This window comes from Amyelois transitella, chromosome 31 (assembly GCF_032362555.1).
Source record: "Amyelois transitella isolate CPQ chromosome 31, ilAmyTran1.1, whole genome shotgun sequence".
NCBI lineage: Eukaryota > Metazoa > Arthropoda > Insecta > Lepidoptera > Pyralidae > Amyelois > Amyelois transitella.
In genome coordinates, this window is record NC_083534.1 from 4,348,913 (window position 1) to 4,375,701 (window position 26,789).

The window sequence follows — 26,789 nt, forward strand, 5'->3', positions numbered from 1 at the left end:
AAAATATAAACAAACCTGGGAACCTGACCCAGATCAGATCATTATTGCATTAAACGTGATAGTGCTTAATCCCTTAGTCGCCTTTATAGACATCCACGGAATAAAGACAGAGCGACGGAAACCACAAGACTATTACTAACACACCCCTAATGTAAATCGGTCGGGAGTTAAAAGGTTGTAATTATTATGTTACAAAAGGTACATTATATTTACTTATATGGACGAAATTACAGGGTCGAATTTGGGGAAGGGATTTGTAAATAAGTAAATAATTGAGGTTTTGAGTCAGCTATTCATTCATTCATATAATCACGTATTTATCCATTGCGTGGTAGACAGAGCCTGTACATTTTGGACACTGTTTTAAATTATTTTCGACTAGAGGTCGCCCGCGTCTTCGTCCGCATGGAAACCCTATCAATCCCGCGGGAATTCCGGGATAAAAGTAGCCTATGTGTTATTCTGGGTCTTCAGCTACCTACATACCAAATTTCATCGTAATCGGTTCAGTAGTTTTTGCGTGAAAGAGTAACAAACATCCATACTGACATCCTGACATACAAACTTTCGCATTTATAAGTGGAATTTATGATGAAATGTTTACTAGTAAGAACCCTAAAACTTAAATCTTATGTTTCTGTCATATCCTCATTAATTGAAAAAAAGCGATGCTTCTAAATCCGGCCCTGTCTCAACATGGATAAAGCTCATACCAACAATTTGATTGGTCTCTAAAAGGTCCTATCATAATACACACCACTTTCAAAAACCAAACGCGATTCTAAATTCAAACCCTGGACACCACCGCATCAATTCCCATGGGAACCAAAGTGACTAAGCGTAAAAGGGACAGAAAGAGCAAACCAACCGCAATGTTCAGTTGTCTCGCTCGCACGAAGTCCACAATGGAATCCGCGAAGCTCTCCATGACGCCCGCTTACAATTTATACTCGGGTTTTTGTCAGGAGACGACTTTACACGGTCTTCGGCATACCGTGGAGCATTCAGTCCACTGGTTTGAGAGGTAACAAATTGTTCAACATAAATTTTCACACACGCTCAATTTTCCATCGTGACTTGACTGGCATTGACAGTTTCTATTTGCAAATTATTCTTTTGTTTTTGTGGTAGTTTCTCTTGATGGCCAGTTTCTGGTGGAGGTTATATAGGATGGAAATGATAGTGGCAGAGAGGAAGATGTCTCTGCCTTCCTTTCAGGACAAACGTAGGCAAGGTAGTTTGACAACAAGATGGTTTGGTCATGTGGAGAGGATGAATGAAAGCAGGTTGACTAAGCAGATATACAATGAGAGTGTGGAGGAAAAGGTCGGAGTGGAAAGACCTAGACGAACGAATCTTGATCAAATTAAGGACGTCCTAGCAAAGGGTCAGGTCAAGAGTATCCGAAACCGCCGAGCTTGCTTGAAGAGTTATGAACGTGGATGAAGCGAAGGAAGTAGGTACGCAGAAGATCGTGGCAAGTGGAAAGATGTAGTCTCTGCCAACCACTCCGGGAAAAAGGCGTGATTTTATGTACCTACGTATATATGTAACCTAACCTAAATGCATAGATTTCCTCACAATGATGCCACGACCCTGAAACCTTAAACATAGCGGCTGGAATGGCACAAAAAATACGCAAGAATAAAAGAGATTTTCCTCTACCAGGCTCCTCTGGTTCCTCTTAACCCTGAGCGCCTTCGGCGGAGCAGTCTACTGCGCCCTGAGTCAGCTATCCCGGTACAACTCGGAGCCTGTGGTGGTCTCCCTGCAGCGGGACTACCGCAGCTTCTGGACTATGTTCCCGGCCGTCACGGCCTGCTTGCTGGACAGATTGGAGCCGGTGAAGGCAAGGGAGGCCATTGAATTGTAAGCATCAGTTAACTTATCAACATTTGACGGCCTCTGTGGCGCAGCGGTTTGTCTGTGACACCGGAGGTACCGGGTTCGAATCCCGGCCAGGGCATGATGAGAAAAGAGTCTCCACTCAAAGAAAAGAGGAAACTGGTTCTTTATAGTATTTTCTGTATACATACATACATAAAATCACGTCTATATCCCTTGGGGGTAGACAGAGCCAACATTGAAAGACCACGTTCAGCTGTTTGCTTTACGATCGAATTGAGATTCATATAGTGACAGGTTGCTAGCCCATCGCCTAAAAGAAGAATCCCAAGTATAATAAGCCTATCCCTTAGTCGCCTACGACATCCACGGGAAAGAGATGGAGCGGTGCTATTCTTTTAACTGTTGCTGTCGGGAACCATACGGCACTCAGGGTCAGGGCAGTCTTAACCGTGCCACAGATCTATAAACATGTCTTGTCACAGGAATTGGAACATAACGGAAGAATCAGATCCTGAACGTTACGAATATTACTACGGTTTCCTGGAATTGGTGACGGATGTCTCCTTCAGGACGAACCTGCAGAACTTCTGGAAGTATCAGAACGACGAGACGCTGAGGGATGTTGACCTGCTGCAGTTGGTTATAGCTGTACACCCGACCATGCTGTTGAAGGTTATGATTTCTGATGTCACCAAAGAGGTCAGTAACAATGGTATGTCCCCGAGCCGTACGGAACAATAAAATAAAACTATAAATACTGAACACTACAGTGCCGTGTGGTTCCCGGCACCAATACAAAAAGAATAGGACCACTCCATCTCTTTCTCATGGATGTCGTAAAAAGCGACTAAGGGATAGGCTTACAAACTTGGGATACTTAGTTAGGCGATGGACTAGCAACCTGTCACTATTTAAAACTCAATTCTATCTTAAAGCCAAATACCTAGCTGACCCTACAAGTCTTTTCAAGACTGTTGGCTCTGTCTACCTCGCAAGGGATATACACGTGATTATATGTATGTAAGTCGTAATTTCTTTGTTGTATAAATAAAAACAAATCACCATAATTCCAGTTGCCTTCTCATTTTACAATTTAAAGGTTTATTGGGCGCCTGTAATGACTGAAGTGGGTATGTGCATGACTTTCAACTCACACTACGCGGAGTTCCAGTTCGTGCTTCAAGACGCTGACTGGGAGAATGACAGGCTGCTCAAGTGTCATTACCACAGCGGGCAGTGCTTCGTCAGGATCGACGCTGTGAACAGGGCCGTCAGGGTATGGAGTAGAAGAGAAGAGAAGAGAATAGAACAGATTTATTTCCAACTAGCTGTGCCCGCGACTTCGTCCGCGTGGAATAGTTTTTTTTGGGCATCATTAAAGCCCTAAAGCATGAATAATTTTCCCCATTTTTTCACATACTCCATTATATCTTTGCTCCTTATAGTTGCAGCGTGATGTTATATAGCCTAAGGCCTTCCTCGATAAATGATTCAACGCAAAAATAATGTTTCAATTCTAACCAGTAGTTCCTGAGATTAGCGCGTTCAAACAAACAAACAAACTCTTCAGCTTTATAATATTAGTATAGACTAGAGGCCGCCAGCGACTTCGTCCGCTTGGAATCAATCCCGCGGGAACTCCGGGATAAAAAGTAGCCTATATGCTATTCTGGGTCTTCAGTTACCTACATATGCCAAATTTCATCGTAATCGGTTCAGTAGTTTTTGGGTGATAGAATAACAAACATCCATACTGACATTCTGACATACTCACAAATTAGTAGGATATTGAATGCTAGGTATCACTTATTGATGTCACATCACTTAAATTCAAATATAACTACTACCGCTTCCAAAGCGCATGTGTAGAAGAAGCGGCGGAACAAACTACACTGTGGCATTTTCAACGGAAGTCAATTTACAAATTAACATATCTTAAATCTAAATCGTGGACGATAGCACATTGACTACATTAAAAAACATGTAGATATGAATGGTTTTAAACTAATGATTTCAATACGAATATTTCGTTAAATTAATAAAGATAAAATAAGATATGTTCACACTGCACAAATTATGTCAATACCATAACTGAAACTTTTCCATCTTTAGTCAAAATCACTACATAGTATAAAACAAAGTCGCTATTTTAGTCTGTTTGTCTGTATGCTTAAATCTTTAAAATTACGCAACGGATTTTGTAACAGGTAGAGTGTGAATCACTCTTTTTTATGTATAATTTTTTCCGAATTTTGCATCCGTGCGAAGCCGGGGCGGGTCGCTAGTAAGATATATATGCACTGCATTCCCTCTGAAAAACTCTTAAGGACTTAAAGTCACCATAATTTTCGTGACTTTCCACAACTACGACACTTGCCCGCGGCCCATTAATAATCTTGGGATTCTTCTTTTAGGCAATGGTCTAGTAACCTGTCACTTTTTGAATCTCAATTCTACCATCCTAACAGCTGAATGTGGCCTGTCAAACTTTCAAAACCGCTGAATCAGTCTCCTCACAAGACGTGATTATATGAATTGCGAATGAATGAAGACTTTTGACCTTTCCTATCTCAGAGTCATAAGCAGATTTTGGCATCCCCTAAGCATAGAGATGAGAGGAAGAACGCCAGATGGGTGATTAGTAACTTTACATATTGCGCTTTGGAAGCGGCAGTAGCTTTATAATTAGATTTAAGTGATGTGACGTCAGTAAATGATACATACATACATATAATCACGTCTATATCCCTTGCGGGGTAGACAATGCCAACAGTCTTGAAATGACTGATAGGCCACGTTCAGCTATGTGATGGAATTGAGAATCAAATAGTGACAGGTTGCTAGTCCATCGCCTAAAAGGAGAATCCCAAGTAAATATATAAGCCTATCCCTTAGTCGCCTTTTACGACATCCATGGGGACGAGATGGATTGGTCCTATTCTTTTTTTTTTATTGGTGCCGGGAACCACACGGCACCTATATATACCTATAAGTGATACCTTGTGTTCAATTTTGAAAATAAACCTATTCTATTCCAGTTCTTCATCCACTCTCCGTTCGAGATCTCCACCGCTATATCCAACCCCACGGGCGACGTCACACCAGGAGAAGAGCTGATCATAGACTTTAAGGTACCCAATGAACTTACATATATATATAAATACGGGACAAATTACACAGATTGAGCTAGCCTCGAAGTAAGTTCGAGACTTGTGTCACGAGATACTAACTCAACGATACTATATTTTATATCATCATGCCCCGGCATGAACCTGGGACCTCCGGTGTCACAGACAAGCGTACTACCGCTACGCCACAGAGGTCGTAGAAATGCTACAGGCAAGTTCTGCATGTCTTACCCAGACCAACATCTCGATGAACGGAGGTAAATGACCGTGGTACATAAACAAAGTATAATTTCGCGCATAACCACAGAAATAAAACTATTCTGTGCCGTGTGGTTCCTGGCACCAATAAAAAAAAGAACAGGACCACTCCATCTCTTTCCCTTGGATGTCGTAAAAGGCGACTGAGGGATAGGATAGGAAACTTAGAATTTTGTTTTATGTCCTCTGTTCGATTTATGTTTTTCTTCCTTTATAAGTATACATATGGTCACGTCTATATCCCTTGTGGGGTAGACAGAGCCAAAAGTCTTGAAAAGACTAATACGCCACGCTCAGCTATTTGGCTTAATGATAGAATTGAGATTCATAATAGTGACAGGTTGCTAGCCCGTCGCCTAAAAATTAATCCCGAGTTTGTAAGCCTATCCCTTAGTCGCCTTTTACGATATCCACGGGAAAGAGATAAGATCCTATTCCTCTGTCTATTGGTGCCGGATACCACACGGTATGCTTTGTACATACATCTAACATTTTAACACTGTCTCCCCAGGCGATAGAGATTGAAGCGGCGCCGAGTGTGAAGACCCTGAGGCCGGAACAAAGGCGCTGCCGCTACCCTGACGAGTGGATTGGTAGCAGCATTAAGGTAACCGAACATACATACATACATATGGTCACGTCTATATCCCTTGCGGGGTAGTCAGAGCCAACAGTCTTGAAGAGACTGATAGGCCATGTTCAGCTTAATGATAGAATTGAGATACAAATAGTGACAGGTTGCTAGCCCATCGCCTAAAAAAGAATCCCAAGTTTGTAAGCCTATCCCTTAGTCGCCTTTTACGACATCCATGGGAAAGTGATGGAGTGGTGCTACTCTTTTGTATTGGTGCCGGGAACCATACGGCACTACATACATACATACATATACATATAATCACGTCTATATCTTCTATCTATGTGGACAGAGCCAACAGTCCTGAAAAGACCGATAGGCCACGCTCAGCTATTTGGCTTTAAGATAGAATTAAGATACATATCTTATAGGTACCTACATATCCTACTAATATTATAAATGCGAAAGTTTGTGACTATGTCAGAATGTCGTGTGGTTCCCGGCACCAATACAAAAAAGAATAGGACCACTCCATCACTTTCCCATGGATGTCGTAAAAGGCGACTAAAGGATAGGCTTACAAACTTGGGATTCTTTTTTAGGCGATGAGTTAGCAACCTGTCACTATTTGAATCTTAATTCTATCATTAAGCCAAATAGCTGAACGTGGCCATTCAGTCTTCTCCAAGACTGTTGGCTCTGTCTACCCCGCAAGGGATATAGACGTGACCATATCTATGTATGTATGTAGGTATCATTAATCCATACAGCTGAACGTGGCTTTTCAGTGTTCTCAAGACTCTTAGGTTTTGAATTTTAGGGTAAACTTTGCAGGCGTATAGCTTCGGCCTCTGTCAGATGCACTGTCGGAATCGCATGGCCATGATGTTCTGCGGTTGCAGACCCTACTTCTTCGTCAAAGGAGGTGAGTATACCGGACAAATTGCACAGATTGAGTTAGCCTCGAAGTAAGTTCGAGACTTGTGCTACGAGATACTAACTCAACGATACTGTATTTTATAATAAATACTTATATATAAATAAACATCCAAGGCCCAGGCCAATCACAAAAAGTTATTTTCTCATCATGCCCTGACCGGGATTCGAACCCGGAACCTCCGCGGTCTCAGACAAGCATACTACCACTGCGCCACAGAGACCGAGTTGGAAATCGTAAAACCAGAAATCTCTAAGTTGTAAGTGAATAGGTCCTCCATACGGCTCCTGACTGCACAAACCTGAAATCTTAGATCATTATTAGGTTTAATAGTCGTGAACTACACGCAAAGATAAGAGTCACGGTCTCGGGTCACGAAAAGGAAAGCTGCCAGCGATAGGAGTGTCTAAATTCCGATTTATGTCGTTGGCTACAAATGTTGTTTGGACTCGTTAAATAGTAACTGATTTCAAAATTCCTGTACTACTATTTATAAATACTACAGGTATTAAACACGCATGTGACGTACCTTTATTTTATCTCAGATATATTTCGAATCATGTCACAATGATCCGTGGTCTTATGTTTTATGCCAAGAGTACCCGAAACCGCCGAGCGTGCATGAAGAGAGTTATGAATGTGGATGGAGCGAAGGAAGTATGCAGAGATCGTGGCAAGTGGAATGATGTAGTCTCGGCCTTCCCCTCCGGGAAAGAGGCGTGATTTTATGTATGTATGTATGATCTGTGGTCACTGACCGACTGAAAATCAGCGGGCTAGGTACCTACTGCTCCGTTTGCACGGCAGAATGTTCTTTTACCGCCAAATTGTTAACACGTCAACTAGTACTAGTACCGTCATGTCCAAGATAAAATAATGGAACGTTAGGTAGGTACCTACGTGCGCGTTTAATAGATGTAGTATTTGTAAATAAAAAAATAATAATGAGAATATGACCTATTGTCATAATCGATTTTTACTGGCAAGTTATTAAAACAAATCCGTCAAAAGCTTACATGACAACCGCACTGTCAAATATTGAATTGAATCTTTAGTGTGAATCACAATACTTTATTATTACTTACGAATTAATTAGGCAATTTGCTTACAATAAAATACCAACTAAGTCTCATAAAGTGATTTTTTATTTCGTGCCCGCCATTTCGTGTTCTCGACAAGATGGCGACCTGTGCGACACACAAGGCATGGCGTGCATCGGACGCAATGTGGAGATCCTCATCAACTTGCCGAAAAACCTTGCTAAATGCTCATGCATGCCCCAGTGCAATGAGCTTAATTACTACTCACACACAAAAAAGGTGTTTATTCGGTAAGTGCTTATCTAATTACCGAAATTTTTAATCGCCTTTAAAAAAAGATGAATCTCATTTTGACCTGTGTGTAGGTATGTTTGCCCGCGGTTATCTCGCATTTCGCTGAACCGATTTTGGTGCGATTTTAAAAAAACTGTTTGTTAAAGTTAGAAGAATGTTTTATTAACTAAACTGTTTCCAAAAAGGATGATATCGATTGGAAGCAGTCAACATTTACAAAAGTTATTTGATATCTTGCTAGGCGACTTTTCATAGTAACACAACAACTTAAAAATCCTTAGGTACTTCTTTTCTCACATCTAATATAAAATGCAAAAGTTTTGTTTGTATGTGATGTGTAGGTTAGTTTCACGCAAAAACACGGTCTACGGCTACTCTGAACGGGTTTTGATGAAACTTTAGAGACGCTCAAAGATCGGTTCGTAAGCTTCAGATTTATGAAAGTCTTTCTGTCATTTTAAAAGATGTTTATACGATGAATGCTACAAGACCTTTTCTCTTTATCTTTGCCAAACCAATAAAAAAAAGTTTAATTTCAAACCAACATGAATGGGAGCGACACCGAGAGAGGTCCCTCCGAGACGTCACTCCGCATCAACATGTTGCCGCCAAAATTTAGGCTGCATCGAGATGTTATCTTCACTTTAGAAGATTTGTTTGGTGCGTAACGTGTGCGTTTTTATGGCACAGACATTTGTCTTTGTAGAATATTTTTAAACTTTTTTGTGCTGTGTGATTTTTTTTAAGTGCCTTTTTAGCTTATTTGATTTTCGTTTGCGTTACGTTGCTGTTGCTGGAATTTTTTATACGGTGAGTACTTATTTAAGCTATGTTGTTGTGACGATGATGTTGATTATCATCTATTACTTATTTATGCGCTTTAACTTCATTTGTGTGTACGTTCCTTTATATACAATTAGAGAGACACATACAATTAGGGAATAACAAACACTATTAAAAAAACTAAAACCATAGATACGGGTTAGTTTTTTTTTACTACCGTAAAGATACAACCACAAAGTATTTGAGTACTTACTTACTTACGTAAAATCTTTTTTTTTTTTAACATACAGCGTCTCTTGGCGGAACCACGGCGTTGTTCGTGGGCGCAAGCGTGCTGACGGTGGTGGAGACGGCGCTGTTCTTCGTGAGGCAGCTGGTGGACTACGCGACCTTCAGGTGGACTGTACGCAGGATGACGATTCTGGACTAGTGGAGTAATTACCAGTCAAAAATGCAATAAGAAACATACTCAGTTGATGATAATTATAACTACCTAATTAAAATTGTTGTTTATGAGAAGAATGCTTACAGAAGTGACTTTTTCCATAGTAATCTATCGTATATAGTCCCACAATATACAATATAATATAGGGTACAATTTAAGGGCTCACCAAAATAGCTTTTGTTTTCCAAATTTTAGTACCCAGTAAAATAAATTAACTCCATATAAATTAAAATCAATCTATACTTAGTTTCCCAAAGTAAAACGTATTAAGCTTCAAAATAAGTATACACACGTCAGAATAATCGTACGTTGTGTACAAATATTCTTTTTGATTGCCAAAATGGATAAATGCTCACCAAATATTGTTTCACTAAAACAGTAACATTGATACCAAAATGTACAGTTCAAATTTGCTTTATTGTAATCAAATTATGTAACCAAAATCCAAAATATATTATGGTCAAGCTAAGATTACGTAATATAAACGTAATATATACGTAAAATATAAAGTGCCATTGATTATTTTTAAGTACAAATTAATCTTATAAGATAAGATTGTATAAGACTGTATTTATTCTGTTCCTTTTGAAGTGCCATTGATTATTCTTAAATTAATCTTATGAACACTTTAATAAAATTTCTGTTTTAATTTAGATTTTTTATTTCCTCATCTACCAATGGTTTGTTTCATTGTATACCTTAGTCATTATGTGTTGCAATAATTGACAACAAAGTAATTATGTAACTGCATAAAAATATATAATTAAATGCATAATGCATTAATTATGTAACTTGTGTTTGGTGTAATCAATATTATATTTGGTATGAAAAAAATATTTGCGGTTGACTGTAATTTTTTCCCTCAGCATAGATAACTAAAATGAAAGTAATAAAATAAAATATTGGTAACATCTCCTTAGCGATAATTTACAAAATTTGGACTCAAATTGACTTTAAAGGTGTGTATTTATTTTTATAGAATGTAATAAAAAGCAAAATAGCTTTATTTCTAGAATATTTTGTGATACACAATTTGGTGAGCATTTATCCGTTATGGCAGGCACTTCGAATTTATTGGAAGTAATATAGGTGCATTTCTGGTAGGCGTTTAAACACAAGCCTATAATATATACAAAGGTAATAAATAAAATACTTAATGTCAAAAAAGTTAAAATATTTCGCATTTTTTAATTCTTTGTAAAAAGTGTGTTATACTTGAAAATTTATAACTCACTTTTTTGTGATTTTGTTAGTTAGTAAACGTTAATGTATTTTATTTTAATAAAATTGTAAATATCTTTTGCTGATTTTTATTTTATTTCCTGTCTCTACATTCTACACAACTCTTATCTTCTCTTTCTGTATAAGGAAGGTATTGCCAACTATGATTTTTTCCACCAAAGTTACTTTCATTAAAAGGAAAAAGTATATTTTCCGGCATAGTATAACAACCCCTCAATCCATGGACTTCGTAATAGGCGACTTTGAAAACTAGATGTAAGCTTTAAATTTCTTATAGCCTATAGATGGAAGAGAACATACTACAGTACCCTGTGCGATGAGCCTTTTTATGAAGCCTAAAATCTATTAATGTTATTGTTTCTTTAAACTTATACGCATATTGAAGTCATGACCAAGACCAACCACATTTTATATTGAAAAGTTAAGTTTGAACGAACAGCCTTGTATGGAAAAGCTGATTTAAGTAATCCAAATTCCGCCTACGTATACAATCACCCATTTTCACCGGCTGTTAAATACTACTAGTGTCCGACCGAAGGTCTATTTTTGGCCGAAGCCGAAGCCGAAGCCGATTAATCGGCTATCGCCACAACCTTCGGCCGAAGCCGAAGCCGAAGCCGAAGGTTTATATTCTCTCAGCACTCAGTACTTAATTTTGTTCAATATTGTCTACAAGGTACAATTAATATTAAAATCATTTCAAAACCTCAATATTGAAGGTTTATATATTGACTGTCTCATATAGAAGTTGATGATATATCATAGAGGTGGTTGGTTTAGAGATAAACTAGCTGTTGCCCGCGACTTCGTCCGCGTAAATGTCGAGTTGAATTTTAATCATACAGTCAGATACAGACAGACAAAAAATGTAAAAAAAAATTCTCTATCCGTTTCAGTCAAAATATTAAATGGACAGAAAAAATATTTTTACCGTTTTATTGTATGTAGTATTTTGATTTTCAGTTTTTTTACATAAAATACTCAAACAATACAAAAAAAAATATTTTTAATAATAAAAAAAATCTTGTAATTGTTGGGATTCGAACTTGGACCGCCAACTTCACAGTCTCACGGGCTAACCACTGGACCATCGAAGCCGTTGCGTTGGTGTCGAAATTAAAGTAGACTACATACATATGGTGAAAGTTTGAAGTAAATCGGTTTAGTACTTTCGGAGATAATCGTGATCATACATACAGACAGACAGACAAGAAATTAAAAAAAAAATATTTTTGCTTTCTATTATTCATTCTAAGTGTCCCTCTATCCATTTCAGTCGAAAATACTAAATGTACCTACAGACAAAATATTTTTACTGTTTTATTATATGTATAGATAAAAGTTTGTGATTTACCTACTGGTAAAAATAATGATTTGATTTCTTACAAAAACACTCGTTTAAATACACGTACGGACTTGTTTTGATGCATGCAATCAGCAATGTGATATTTTGACAGTGACTCCCCGCCGCCTCATGACTTTCGTAACAGTTCGTTCAATCTCGACGGTCGCTCGGACCTTCGGCGAAACCTTCGGCTTCGGCCGGATTTTGGGCCGAAGCCGAATGTTTCGCCGAAGGTGGATTTTTTGGCCGAAGGTGGCCGAAGCCGAAGCCGAAGCCGAAGCTTCGGTCGGACACTAAATACTACGAAAATGTGATTACATCTTTATGCCATTATATTGCCAAAGAAAAGTTTCTATGAATAGGAGCATGCCTCCTTATAACTTTTCAACGTCCTACGCTATATCCACGTATCCCTTGTGGAACAACTGATCCGCAGTTTATCACATAATTTTTTTTATAAAGTGGCGGCCGATGCAGAACCAATTAAATAGTAAATATTACTAAACAATAATTAGGTATTTATTATAGTTTTGTAGTACTACTTTTAAGTTCTTAAATTTTATTTTAGCGTTGGTAACACAATAATTCAATTGTCAATGTCAGTGACGCGACCCCTCCCACCCGCCAAGCCCCGCCCAGTTATTTATTTTGGATTTTTCTAACCTCTCTTTTACTAATAAATTAAGCCGATCGACCGAAAATAGCTAACCAAAAATGTTTATAACAGCCATTTCTTACTTCCTCAGCGGATTTTATTACATAACTTCTATGCTATATTCAATAATGTCCTTGCTACACGCAGTTTTGCCGTTCGGAATGGATGTTGGATTGCTTGGCGCTGCCGCTTATTATTTTGCCAAATTGAAGAAGCCTGACCATCATAATGTTATAAGTATATTCGGGCCCGATCCCTATGTGAAGGATGGGAGTCAAGAAGACAGGGTGGTGCATTGTATAGCCCATAGAGGCGCGGGTTTGGACGCGCCAGAGAACACTTTGGAAGCTTTTAAATATGTAAGTAACTTTTTTTTTATGAGTGAAATATCTGCCAGTTCGTTGTTTATTGGCGCTCTCTTTCATGACGAACACGAATTATAATGAATTAATATACATGCGTGTGTGTAAAGTCTATTTTTTCACAAAGAACTCACTCACGTTTAGAATAGGACCACTCCATATCTTTTCCATGGATTTCGTAAAAGGCCACGAAGGGATAGGCTTTTAAACTTGGGATCGCTCTTGTAGGGGAAGCCTTGTATATTTTCTTAGTCAACCTGCTTTCATTTATCCTCTCCACATGACCAAACCGTTCGGATAACTAAAACTATTCTGAAAAAAATATTATGTGAAATTTCCAGTGCGTAGAACGCGACTGCAAATTCGTAGAGCTGGACGTGCGGTCCTCCAGGGACGGGAAGCTGGTGCTGCTGCACGACCAGGGTCTGGAGAGGCTGGCCACGACTAGTGTGACGGACGTGCACGCCGTAGATTGGGAGAGCTTGAAGAATATTGACGTAGGCGCTACGCATCCCAACAGGTGAACAATCACACGGCTGGCTGATTCATACACACATACATACATATGATCACGTCTTTATCCCTTGCGGGGTAGACGGAGCCAGGCAGACAGGTTGAAAGGATTGAAAGACATTCGGCTTGCTCCTCGAGCAGCTGTAATGTGTACCTTTTTGTGAAGGAGATAAAGTTCATTTTTATGTTAAAAAGTAAATGGAGTTTATAAAATGAGTTGACAGCTCTCATCTCTGTCTGTTCCCGGACAAGTACTTTCTTACTTTACTTTCCGGACATGGACCACTCCATCTCTTTGCCATGGATGTCGTAAAAGGCGACTAAGGGATAGGCTTATGAATCTTAGTTTTGGCGATGACCTAGCAACCTGTCACTATTTGAATATCAATTCTATCATCAAGCCAAAAAGCTGAACGTGGCCTATCAGTCTTTTCAAGGCTGTTGGCTCTGTCTACCCCGCAAGGGATATAGACGTGACCATTTGTATATATATATAACAGCTGAACGTGTCCTCTCATTCTTTTCAAGACTGTTGGCTCTATCTCTGTCTATATATATATTTATATATATATATATATATGCCGTGACTTACAAACGTTTCTTCAGGAGTCAGTTCAAAGAAGTCCACCTGTGTCTGCTGGACGAAGCGCTGGATTACCTCCTGGAGAACAATGTGAGGGTCATCATCGATGTCAAGGGTGATGACAGTCAGGTAACTTGGCATAAAGTTTTTTTATGACTCGTAGAGTTTAACATCACATTTCCTTATAACAATGTGCATTCGTGGATGTTTAAGATATACATTATCTATACTAATATCATAAAGCTGAAGAGTTTGTTTGTTTGAATGTATATGAGCCTGTCCCTTAGTCTTCTTTTACGACATCCATATCCATTCATACATCCATCCATGGAAAGAGTTATATTGGTGCCGGGAGCCACGCATATTATACATACATACATACATAAAATCACGCCTCTTTCCCGGAGGGGTAGGCAGAGACTACCTCTTTCCACTTGCCACGATCTCTGCATACTTCTTTCGCTTCGTCCACATTCATAACTCTCTTCATACAAGCTCGGCGGTTTCGGGTACTTTTGACCTGACCCTTTACCAGGACGTCCTTAATTTGATCAAGATATGTTCGTCTAGGTCTTCCCACTCCGACCTTTCCCTCCACACTCTCCTTGTATATCTGCTTAGTCAACCTGCTTTCATTCATCCTCTCCACATGACCGAACCATCTTAACATACCCTTTTCTATTCCTGTAACTACATCTTCTTTCACATCACAACATTCCCTTATCACGCTGTTCCTTATCCTGTCACTCAATTTCACACCCATCATACTCCTTAACGCTCTCATTTCCACTGCATTTATTCTGCTTTCATGCTTCTTTTGCCATACCCAACTTTCACTCCCATACATTAATAGTATACACGCATATTATAGTTTTCTTAATACATTTCTCGTGTTCAGGTGGTGAACGGTATCCTACAAACATACACATCCAGGCCGCTGCTCTATCAATACGCTGCAGTTACGTGCTTTAATCCCTTCGTATTGTATCAGGTGAGATTTTATCAATTAAATACAATAATTTACATACACACATACATATGGTCACGTCTATATCCCGTGCGGGGTAGACAGAGCCGACAGGTTTGAAAAGACTGAATGGCGACGTTCAGCTGTTTGGCTTAATGATAGAAATGAGGTACAAATAGTGACAGGTTGCTAGCCCATCGCCTAAAAAAGAATCCCAAGTTTGTAAGCCTATCCCTTAGTCGCCTTATACGACATCCATGGGAAAGAGATGGAGTGGTCCTATGTTTTTTTGTATTGATGCCAGAAACCACACGGTACCTACTATAATAATTTAATAGGCGACTAAGGGATATGGGCTTATGTACTTGGGATCCTTCTTAATAGGCGATGGGCTAGTAACCTGTCACAATTTGAATCTGTCTACCCCGCTTTAGATATAGACGTGATTATATGTTATAATAATTTAATAGTGTAGTCTCTACCTTGCGTGTTCTCACGTACTTTCACATACCTTGCGGAGCAGACAGAGCCGGAGTCTCGAATAGACTGATAGGCCACGTTCAGCTATTTGGCTCAATAATTGAATTGAGAATCAAATAGCGACATTAAATAAAAAGCCAAGATTATAAAAGCCTATCCCTTAGTCGCCTTATACGATATCCGTGAGACAGAGATGAAGTGGTCCTATTCTTTTATTATATAGTTTGTTACCGCTTCTTCTGCACTGACGCCTTGGAAGCGGCAGGAAACTTGGTTTTAAGTTATTTATTTGACGTCAACCAATGTTGTGAAACCAAACGTTTTGACAATTTTAAAGCGATATGAAGTATCCTATAATAATGAATTAAAATTTAGAATTTTATACTGGTGCCGGGAACCACACGGCGCGGCGGCACAACCGTACAACAAAGTTGGAAGAAATTTCTCTAGAAATAAGTAGTGCCCTTGTACTGAATTTATCTTTAAGTTTTTTTTCTTATTTTCCTTGTTGTACATAAATATATAAATACATACATAACATATACATATACATACATAAAATCACGCCTCTTTTCCGGTGGGGTAGGCAGAGACTACCTCTTTCCACTTGCCACGATCTCTGCACACTTCCTACGCTTCATCCACATTCATAACTCTCTTCATGCAAGCTCGGCGGTTTCGGGTACTTTTGACCTGACCCTTTGCCAGGACGTCCTTAATTTGATCAAAATATATAAATAAATAAAGTTATACAAACATTTTTACATATATTTAATCTGTACATACCTTGCGACACCTCCGCTCTGCTCTTAACTTTGTTTTAGTTCCCGTCACGTTGTGTAGATGTCGCTGTAAATAATTTTTAGATTCGCAAACGCGACCCCAACATAGTCGGTGCAATCAGTTACCGACCTTACTGCTTCAGCGCTCAGGATTACGACGCTGAGTGTGGACCAACAAACCCTAGGTGAGGAGAACATCTTCCATATCAATACATATAATCACGTCTATATCCCTTGCGGCGTAGACAGAGCCGGCAGTCTTGAAAAGACTGATTGATAGGCCACATTGTGCTATTTGGCTTTAAGATACAATTGAGATTCAAATAGTGACAGGTTGTTAGCCTGTCCCTTAGTCGTCTTTTACGACATCCATGGGAACGAGATGGAGTTGTCCTGGTTCTTTTTTTTATTGGTGCCGGGAACCACACGGCAATCCATATCAATCAATCCATAAAAAAAAAATCATATTTTTTTATTCATTAAAATTGATAATGATATACATGAGATTTTTATAGTAAAAAAATCAATTTTTTTTAGGATTGATGAAAATATTCCTTTTTTTTAGGATTGATAAAAGAGTAAATAATTTTTTTTAGGATTGATAAGAAAAAATATTTTTTATTATGAATTGACATTTTCAAATAGATTTATGTACAGAGTTTATGGCAATTTAAAATAGATTTATTTACAGAGTGTACTTAATTTCTATCTGAATCTGTATGTATGTATGTCCGTCTGTCTGTCCGCATAGACACGGCGAGAACCTCGCATTACTTTATATCAGAGAGTCCCAAACTTATTTTGTCTACTGCCCACTTTGAGAATAAATATTTTTCTAGCGCCCCCATTTTTTCACCTATTTAAAAACCTCTATAATTTCAAATTAGTTTAATTAATTATTATTAATTATTCTGGGTCTCTTACCGCCCCCCTTGAGACCTGCAGCGCCCACAAGGGGGCGTTATCGCCCACTTTGGTAAAAACTGCTTTATATGTACAGAGTGTACTAAATCTGTCTGTATGTCTGTCTGTCTCCCCGTCACAGACACGGCGAGAGCCTCGCATTACTTTATATGTACAGAGTGTACTGAATCTGTCTGTCTGTCTGTCTGTATATGTACAGAGTGTACTGAATCTGTCTGTCTGTCTGTCTGTCTGTATATGTACAGAGTGTACTAAATCTGTCCGTCTGTCTGTCTCCCCGTCACAGACGCGGCGAGAACCTCGCATTACTTTATATGTACAGAGTGTACTGAATCTGTCTGTCTGTCTGTCTGTATATGTACAGAGTGTACTGAATCTGTCTGTCTGTCTGTCTGTCTGTATATGTACAGAGTGTACTAAATCTGTCCGTCTGTCTGTCTCCCCGTCACAGACGCGGCGAGAACCTCGCATTACTTTATATGTACAGAGTGTACTGAATCTGTCTGTCTGTCTGTCTGTATATGTACAGAGTGTACTGAATCTGTCTGTCTGTCTGTCTGTCTGTATATGTACAGAGTGTACTAAATCTGTCCGTCTGTCTGTCTCCCCGTCACAGACGCGGTGAGAACCTCTTGCTCCACGCGGCGCTGCGCTGCCTGGACGCGCTTCACGCGCTGGCGTGGCGGCGCGCGGCGCGCTGCTGCGGCGTCAGCGCAGTACTGCTACACAAGGACATCGTTAGCCCGTCAGTTTTGTATATATATTTATTTATTTACTAGAGGCCGCCCGCGACTTCGTCCGCATGGAAACCCTATCAATCCCGCGGGAACTCTGGGATAAAAAGTAGCCTATGAGTTATTCTGGGTCTTCAGCTACCTACATACCAAATTTCATGGTAATCGGTTCAGTAGTTTTTGCGTGAAAGAGTAACAAACATCCATACATCCATACAAACTTTCGCCTTTATAATAGTAGTAGGATTTATTTATTTATTTATTTATTATACACATAACAGAACACAACTAAGTACGATCGCGTTCATATCTGCAGTCATAGTTTTAAAATTCTTACGGGTTAAAATAGCGTGCACTGTGGTTCCACTAGATACACACACACATGCATATTTAAAAAGAATAAATATTCCTTCAAATGAATACGGTCTTCAATACCAATGATTACTAAGGAAAACAGTTTATTATTCTATGACATATAACATAACAAAACAGAAAGAGACGGTAATCAACGATGGCCGAACTGGCCCCGATAATTGCCGATCGAGATATCGTCGTCTCTCATTATTTGCATAAGATTTGCCTATAGAGGGAAGCCTGCGACTGCCAGACTTATGTCATTTCAATAAGGTTGAAAGTTTGTCTGCACACGACCCTAACATAGGTAGTGGTTCCTTTGAAAGTTATTGGGTAGCAATTTTATTACTTCGTGTGAGCAAGTGAGATCTAAGATATATTAGATAATCTCGCTTGCTCACACTCGCTTGTTCTAGTTACTAGCGTTACTTGTGTGGCGCCATCTCTACGCCACTCGTCAACAACATCAAATCACACAACAACTGTCAATCATCTCGAAGAAATCGACGCTCTCAGCCAATAGCAGCGAAGAACCTAAATCGCGCAAGCAAAGATTTCACGGATTGGAGCTATATATACAACCTCCGACTCAACATCGTCGGAGCCGCGGTTCCCCAGGCATAACACCTAGCCTGGCGGAAGATCTTCCCTTTGGTGGCGGTCGAGCCGAATCATCGCTCCCGCTACATTGGTGACCCCGACGTGATTGGAAGCAACCTTCTTCATCATCAACTCCAATCCTCAGCATCACTCCTCACTCTGCAAGCAGTCTCACAGCAAGCCAGCAACTGGGTATCGCAGCAGGTCCATCGCAGCCGACTCACCGAGCTTCCTGGTCCTGTCTCCACCCGCACTCACTCTCATCGACTTCGGCGACCGACGCATCTACCGCAGCCCACGCCTGGATCTCTTCGACGGCCGCTCTTCTCTCCAGCGTGGCAGCTCTGCACGACTTCTACCGGCGCCAACAAGTCGACTTCGCTCTCTACTGTCTCGACTCACCGCAGACTACGAGCAACGCAACGGCTCACTCCTGACTCACTAGGACTTCGAGCAACTTCCGACTCACTGGAAGACTACTGACACTTGCAAGCTACCGAAGCACAGATTGCACAGCAAGATCAAGACTTCAGACCTCCGGTCTTGGGGGGGAGTACTGTGGCGCCATCTCTACGCCACTCGTCAACAACATCAAATCACACAACAACTGTCAATCATCTCGAAGAAATCGACGCTCTCAGCCAATAGCAGCGAAGAACCTAAATCGCGCAAGCAAAGATTTCACGGATTGGAGCTATATATACAACCTCCGACACAACATCGTCGGAGCCGCGGTTCCCCAGGCATAACACTTAGCCTGGCGGAAGATCTTCCCTTTGGTGGCGGTCGAGCCGAATCATCGCTCCCGCTACACTTGGATTCCGAAGTTATTCAAGGATGTTTTTTTTACTGACAATTTTTAATGTTTCAAGGTGCCATTTGAACTAAGTAACTGAATGACTAACTAACTGATATCTAAGAATTACAATACTCGTGTCTTCAAACACGGAAATCAGCAAGAAATATTAAACAAGAGGGAGCAAAATAAAACATTCAATAATTAAAATTAGTAAATTTTATTGAAACAGTTTACCTATAGTTTAATTACATATTGATGATTATATAAAGCTATACATATTTAGTATATTACACTAATTGTATTATCCACTTATCTCCTGTCATTAAGGTTACAGCTTAATTATTCGTTTTCATAAAGAAAAGATATTGAAGCTGTCCTTAAAATACTATCCAAGTAATTAGTACTTTTAATATAAATTAGCAGAACCTTTCACGCACTATATGGACTCGATGCACAGGGCAGTTGTCTTGCACAAATGATATTGTTGGCATATCATCAATCGGACAAATACACCGCACAGTTGGTAACATGGTTTCTTCCAGCACTTGCACATAATGAGCAGCTGTAGCGCGTCCTGCTATCCACACCTGTTCCCCAGGTCCAGCAGCACTCATCCAGCCCCACATATTTACAGATATGTGTCCAGACTCCATATTTGGCACAATATTTTTTTCTTCATACCGAGTTGCATTTCTTCGCCATAAATGAAGCCTACCGTGTTGTGATGACATAAACAAACTTTTCGTCCGTAAATATCGATTTTTTCCAGTCAAAATCCAAATACTGCCGAGCAAATTCTAAACGTCTTTGCTTATTTATTTCGGATAAATACGGCTTTCTTGCTAGCTGTCTGTGGTGTAGTCCCTCACGATGCAAACTCGACGAACAGTAACCACTGATGTGTCGAATTGTTCAGCAAATATTCTGGTCGGTATGAAGCCATTATTTTCGTACTGTTCCACCATGGATCTCCGCTGTGTGGCTGTCGCTGTGTTGATTAGCGGACGACGGTCACTGCGCGGTCGACTTTTTACACTACCCTCTTCTTGATGGCGCGTTACCCAACGTTTCACCGCTTGTTGTTTATTGTGTTATTTGTGTGAATGTGTGAGTGATAGCAGCGGTGCAAGCTATAAAGTTTTGCGAACTATGACTGCAATTATGAACGCGACCGTACATATAATAAGATAAAAAAGAAATAATAGAAACAGATCTGGGTCGTGTTCCACAGGATGGGCTTATGCAAAAAACAAACGGGGAAAGAGTTCCATGCGTTAAAATACATCCTATATATATATATATATATATATATATATAGTCACGTCTGTAGAGTATAGTATAGTCACGTGTGTAGCCCCTGCTGCGGGGTGGACGGAGACAACAGTCTGGAAAAGACTGAATGGCCATGTTCAACTTTTTGGCTTGATGATGGAATTGTGATTCAAAATTCAATTCAAAAATTGAAAATTTTTATTCATACATACATATAGTCACGTCTGTATCCCCTGCTGCGGGGTGGACCGAGACGACAGTGTTGAAAAGACTGATAAGCCACGTTCAAATTTTTGGCTTGATGATAGAATTGAGATTCAAATAGTGACAAGTTGCTAGCCCATGGCTTAGGTAATAGAAGAATTCCAAGTTTATAAGCCTATACCTTAGTCGCCTTTTACGATGTCCGTGGGAACGAGATTGAGTGGTACTTTTCTTTTTTTTACTGGTGCCGGGAACCACACGGCCATCTTATCTTTGGTCTGTCTTGTTTTTGTCCTATATAAGAGTCTAACTAACTAATTACATAAATCATCGATTAACTAACTTATAATAAGCAAAAAATATGAATACACCAAGAGCGCAGAGGTTTCCAGGAGTCCAAACAAGTAAGTCGCTATTAATTAATAACTTATTTACAGCATAGGTGTCTACTAACACTGGACGTTAAGGAATTTTGTATGAAAGCACCGATAGCCACCAGCTAAGCTTGAGCTCTATAAGCATCGCGTAAAACAACTTCCTTCTAATCTATATTACCCTGGTACTTTTCAAATTACTCAGCAAACACGCTAGGTGTCTACTTACTTTGGACGGTAAGGATTTTTGTATGAAAGTACCGATAGCCACCAATTAACTTCGACCTTTCCGATATTCTACTTTCGTCTAATCTATGTTATCCTGGTACTTTTCAAATAACACACTCATTGTTTTTGTGAGGTCTGCTTAAGATGGTCGGATTGATTTTTTATATGAAAATACCGATAGCCACCAACTAAACTTGACCTCGATGAATCGCCTTCTTGTCTATGTTATCCTGGTACTAGAGTATTGTGTCTGGCTGTGTATCTGTTTTTGTCCTCTTATGTATGTATTTTCCTTGATGAAAATTCGTCTCACAGAAGCGAAGTCCACTACTGGAGGTCAATAGGCGTCCGCTGCGCCGGCTGGACGGTCAACAGGCCGCTGGAGAAGCTGTACTGGCGTGGGGTGCTCAAAGCTCCTTATTTGGCCAACACTCTGCTCGGGGAACCCGATGTGAGGGAATTCAAATTCAATTATTCATTATTATAGGATACTTCATATCGCTTAATAATTGTCAAAACGTATGCTTTAACAACATTGGTTGACGTCACATAAATTACTTAAAACTAAGTTTACTGCCGCTTCCAAGGCGTCAGTGCAGAAGAAGCGGTAACAAACTGCACTGCATTTTCTTCTTGAGTGAGAGATAGTGTATACAGGGTGACATTTAAAACAACTGCATCCTTTTAAACATAGACTATACCCATGCTTCTGAGCCGTTTGAGCCTATTTTTATTTTAATTAAACGTCATCATTTTCACATTTAAAAACCCCTCAAAAACTACGTCACACGCTTTATTAAAAACCAATACTACAAAAAGAAATTAAAACTAAATATGTAAATAAATGTCTGAAAAATAAATTATTTTTCTAGTATCAAGATCAAGTAAATGTATTTTGTATGTATTTACATACATACATATGGTCACGTCTATATCCCTCGCGGGGTAAACAGAGCCAACAGTCTTGAAAAGATACTGAATGGCCACATTCAGCTGTTTGGCTTAATGCTAGAATTGAGATTCAAAAAGTGACAGCACATCGCTGAAAAACAAGAATCCCTAGTTTGTAAGCCCATCCCTTGGTCGCCTTTTACGACAAAGGAGATGGCGTGGTCCCTATTCTTCAATGCCGGGAACCACACGGCACTATAATGATTAATTTTGTTTTTGTTTTTTTCTTTTCATATAGGTGCAAGACACAAAGCGGCAGTCATCGGAGAAGAATGAGGAAATTGTGGATTAATCGTGACCTGATTAGAGGTTAGTGATCATACATACATACATATGGTCACGTCTATATCCCTTGCGGGGTAGACAGAGCCAACAGTCTTGAAAAGACTGACAGGCCACTGCTAGCTGTTTGGCTTAATGATAGAATTGAGATTCAAATAGTGACAAGTTGCTAGCCCATCGCCTAAAAGAAGAATCCCAAGTTTATAATCCTACCCCTTAGTCGACTTTTACGACATCCATGGGAGAAAGATGGAGTGGTCCTATTATTTTTTCCATTGGTGCCCGGGAACCACACGGCACGGTGGTTTTGTTCCAAAGTCTTAGAAACCACACGATAATAATTTAATTTAAATATGTAACTAGCTAAGTGCTAAGATATGACAATTATTAATTTCTCAACTGCTCAAACAAACAAACAAACTTACTTTCGCATAAATTTATAATATTACTTTATAAAATCTCATTTCTATCATAAGGCCAAATAGCTGAACGTGGCCATTCAGTCTTTTCAAGACTGTTGGCTCTGTCTATCCCGCACGGGATATAGACGTGACCATATGTATGTATGTATGTTACTTTGTATTCAAACATGTTCTTTCAGAAAAATACATAAACATAGATATGTTATTTTCATATGTTTAAAATGAGACTTCTTTTTTTCAGACACCTGCCACATGAGACATCAAACACTAGTTAAATAAAATAAATATATACGGAACAAATTACACAGATTGAGTTAGCCTCAAAGTAAGTTCGAGACTTGTGTTACGAGATACTAACTCAACGATACTATATTTTATAATAAATACTTATATAGATAAACATCCAAGACCCAGGACAATCAGAAAAAGTTCGTTTCTCATCATGCCCTGGCCGGGATTCGAACGCGGGACAGCGTATTCTCGCTGCGCCACAGAGGCAGTCTTCTAATAATTTTAGAATTTTTTTTAGACTTAATAATTACAAAGATTTTGTGCACAAAAAGCGCTTTAGAAATTTCTACTCGCGTGAAATGTTTCCGAAGATATATGTACCTAATTATAATATGTTTAACGCCATTTATTAGGTAAGAAAAAATTGAGGGTAGATTTATAATAATTTTAGGTATATTTCGTAAGAATTATGGTAGGTAGCCGTAATATAACTTATTAATTCTAATTTGCTGAGGAAACCTTTCATTCCTACACGGTTATCAAAATTGTAACACGTTAATGTATTGAATTGATTCTGGCAAATCATACTTCTGATTTATAGACGTAGTAAAAGAGGTGGACGGAGTTATACTATACGCCAAAATGAAGCAACAATAATAGTCCACTGTATATATACACGTCTCACGCACACACTCTCATTTATAGTATGACAGTACCGTCATAGGTTATCTCACGAAATAAGAAAATGCTGCAGTGCAGTTTGTCACCGTTTCATCTGCACTGACGCTTTGGAAACGGCAGTAAACTTAGTTTTAAGTAATTTATTTGACGTCAAACCAATGTTGTGAAACCAAAAGATATGACAATTATTAAGCGATTTAAAGTATCCTGTAATAATTAATAAAAATTTTGAATTTGAATTTGGAAACTCACACATGCGTACAATGCCGCCATTACGATGCTTCACTTTTTTTTCAAGGCACACTACGTCCACATTTTTTTCTACGTCTATGGATCTGATTGTCATTATTCAGACTTTATTGACAGATGTTATGGCCGTTCGCCACAATTGTTAGAAGAATTCAAGTCATTTATCTAACGGTGCTTACAGATTATACATACATACATACGTATGATCAGTCTATATTCCTTGCGGGGTAGACAGAGCCAACAGTCTTGCAAAGACTAATAGGCCACGTTCGGCTGTATGGTTTAATGATAGAATTGAAATTCAAATAGTGACAGGTTGCTAGGCTGTCGCCTAAAGGAGGGAATCCCAAGTTTGTAAGCCTTAGTCGCCTTTTACGACATCCGTGGGAAAGAGATGGAGTGGTCCTATTCTTTTTTGTAGGTACTGGTGCCGGGAACCACACAACACAAATAGTTTACCAAAGAAATAAAAACATTTTCAAATAATATTATTACTTATTTAACCACATACAAGTCTTATGTATATTATAGACTAGCTGTGCCCGCGACTTCGTCCGCGTGGAATAGTTATTTTGGGCATCATTGAAGCCCTCAAGGATGAATAATTTTCCCCGTCTTTTTTTCCACATTCTCCATTATTTCTTCGCTCCTAATAGTTGCAGCGTGATGTTATATAGCCTAAAGCCTGCCTCGATAAATGGTCTATTCGACGCAAAAATAATTTTTCAATTCGAACCAGTAGTGCCTGAGATTAGCGCGTTTAAACAAACAAACAAACCCTTCAGCTTTATAATATAAGTATAGTTAATGAATACTTATATAGATAAACATCCAAGACCCAGGCCAATCAGAGATAGTTCCGTTTCTCACCATGCCCTGGCCGGAATTCGAACCCGGGACCTCCGGTGTCACAGACAAGCGCACTATTGCACCATAGAGGTCGTCGACGTAAAAACGGGAAAAGAGATGGTCCTTTTATACTCTGGGACCATAAACAACACATAATTACATGTTTCTTAAATGCATTTAGTTAATTTTAATACGGGCAGCTAGTTTAATGAAGTTATCATTTTAAAAAAGTACAATTTTGTATATTTAAGTTTCTTTTTAAAGTAAATTATTAATAGTATATTTAATTTACTGTTTACAATTTCGCGGTTATAAGTAGATTAGCTATATTTTGTAATCTAGTGTTTATAGTATATACTATTATATGTCATGAAGTATTATTTTTCTATGCCAAATATGTTATTTTAATGACGCACAAAATGGCCGCTGTTAACGAAGCCTGCCTTTGCTGGAAACCAGGGTATGCAGGATCGATAAACTGCAGAGCTCAAATGTTCGATTCGTTAGATTCAAATGGAAAAAATCTCAAACTTGTGGCGCCATCTCTACGCCACAAGTCACAACAGCCAATAACGCGACGCTACGTCCCGTGAAAATGATGCAGTGTAGTTTGTTCCGCCGCGTCTTCTACACATGCGCTTTGGAAGCGGTAGTAGTTATTTAATTAGATTTAAGTGATGTGACGTCTATAAGTGATACCTTGTATCCAATTTTGAAAATATATCTATTCTATTCTATCAACCAATAACAGTGAAGAGTGTAAAATTCTAAATCGCGCAACCAAAGATTTCACGGATTGGAGCAGATATACAAACTCCGACGCAACATCGTCAGACCCGCGGTTCCCTTAGCGTGCTTCGTCGAAATAGTAATAACTTCAAACTTATATTTTCATAATATGAGTATACAACAAGGTCTTAAATTTATCTATATGTATATATATTTTTTTAATATTGTGTTACCAGCTGTGGTTTTCAGCGAAGGCCGGCCGCGTAAGGATCTCGTGTTAATGTTTTTGTCAAGATTTGTTTAAATATTAGAGGCTTTAATAAATATAATTAATTTTATCAACTCAGAGCATTTTTGTTTTATTTATTAGTAGGTACTATGCTTCTTTTTACACCTGGCTTAAGTCCCGGTTGCATCCTCACCACTCTGGAGAGGAGCCCGGGGTGTGCCTTTGACCATGGACCCTGGATGTGAGTCAGGTTTTTACACGAAGCTACTCCCGTCTGACCTCCGCAACCTTTGCAAGGAAACCTTACCCGGATTTGATCGATCATGGTTACACATCCAGTTGCCTGAATGTGCAAGTTTCCTCACGACGTTTTCCCTTACTCTAAGAACACCGGTTAGCACTCAAACTTATGTTCATTCATTCATATAGTCACGTCTATAT

At 39.2% G+C, this 26,789-nt stretch overlaps 1 protein-coding gene across 1 annotated transcript; it reads left to right on the plus strand.

The window, feature by feature from the left end:
• Nucleotides 1–818: 818 nt before the first annotated feature.
• On the plus strand, nucleotides 819–24,876 carry LOC106135358 (uncharacterized). The gene is made up of 16 exons (XM_013335637.2): nucleotides 819–1,024; nucleotides 1,669–1,869; nucleotides 2,331–2,547; nucleotides 2,948–3,124; nucleotides 4,887–4,979; nucleotides 5,746–5,841; nucleotides 6,643–6,733; nucleotides 12,697–12,908; nucleotides 13,253–13,431; nucleotides 14,031–14,136; nucleotides 14,906–14,998; nucleotides 16,321–16,421; nucleotides 17,777–17,905; nucleotides 22,041–22,176; nucleotides 22,915–22,985; nucleotides 23,622–24,876. The coding sequence occupies exons 1-15, from the start codon at nucleotides 819–821 to the stop codon at nucleotides 22,966–22,968; spliced, it is 2,091 nt and encodes a 696-aa protein (XP_013191091.2). The 3' UTR covers nucleotides 22,969–22,985; nucleotides 23,622–24,876.
• The last annotated feature ends 1,913 nt before the right edge of the window (nucleotides 24,877–26,789 follow it).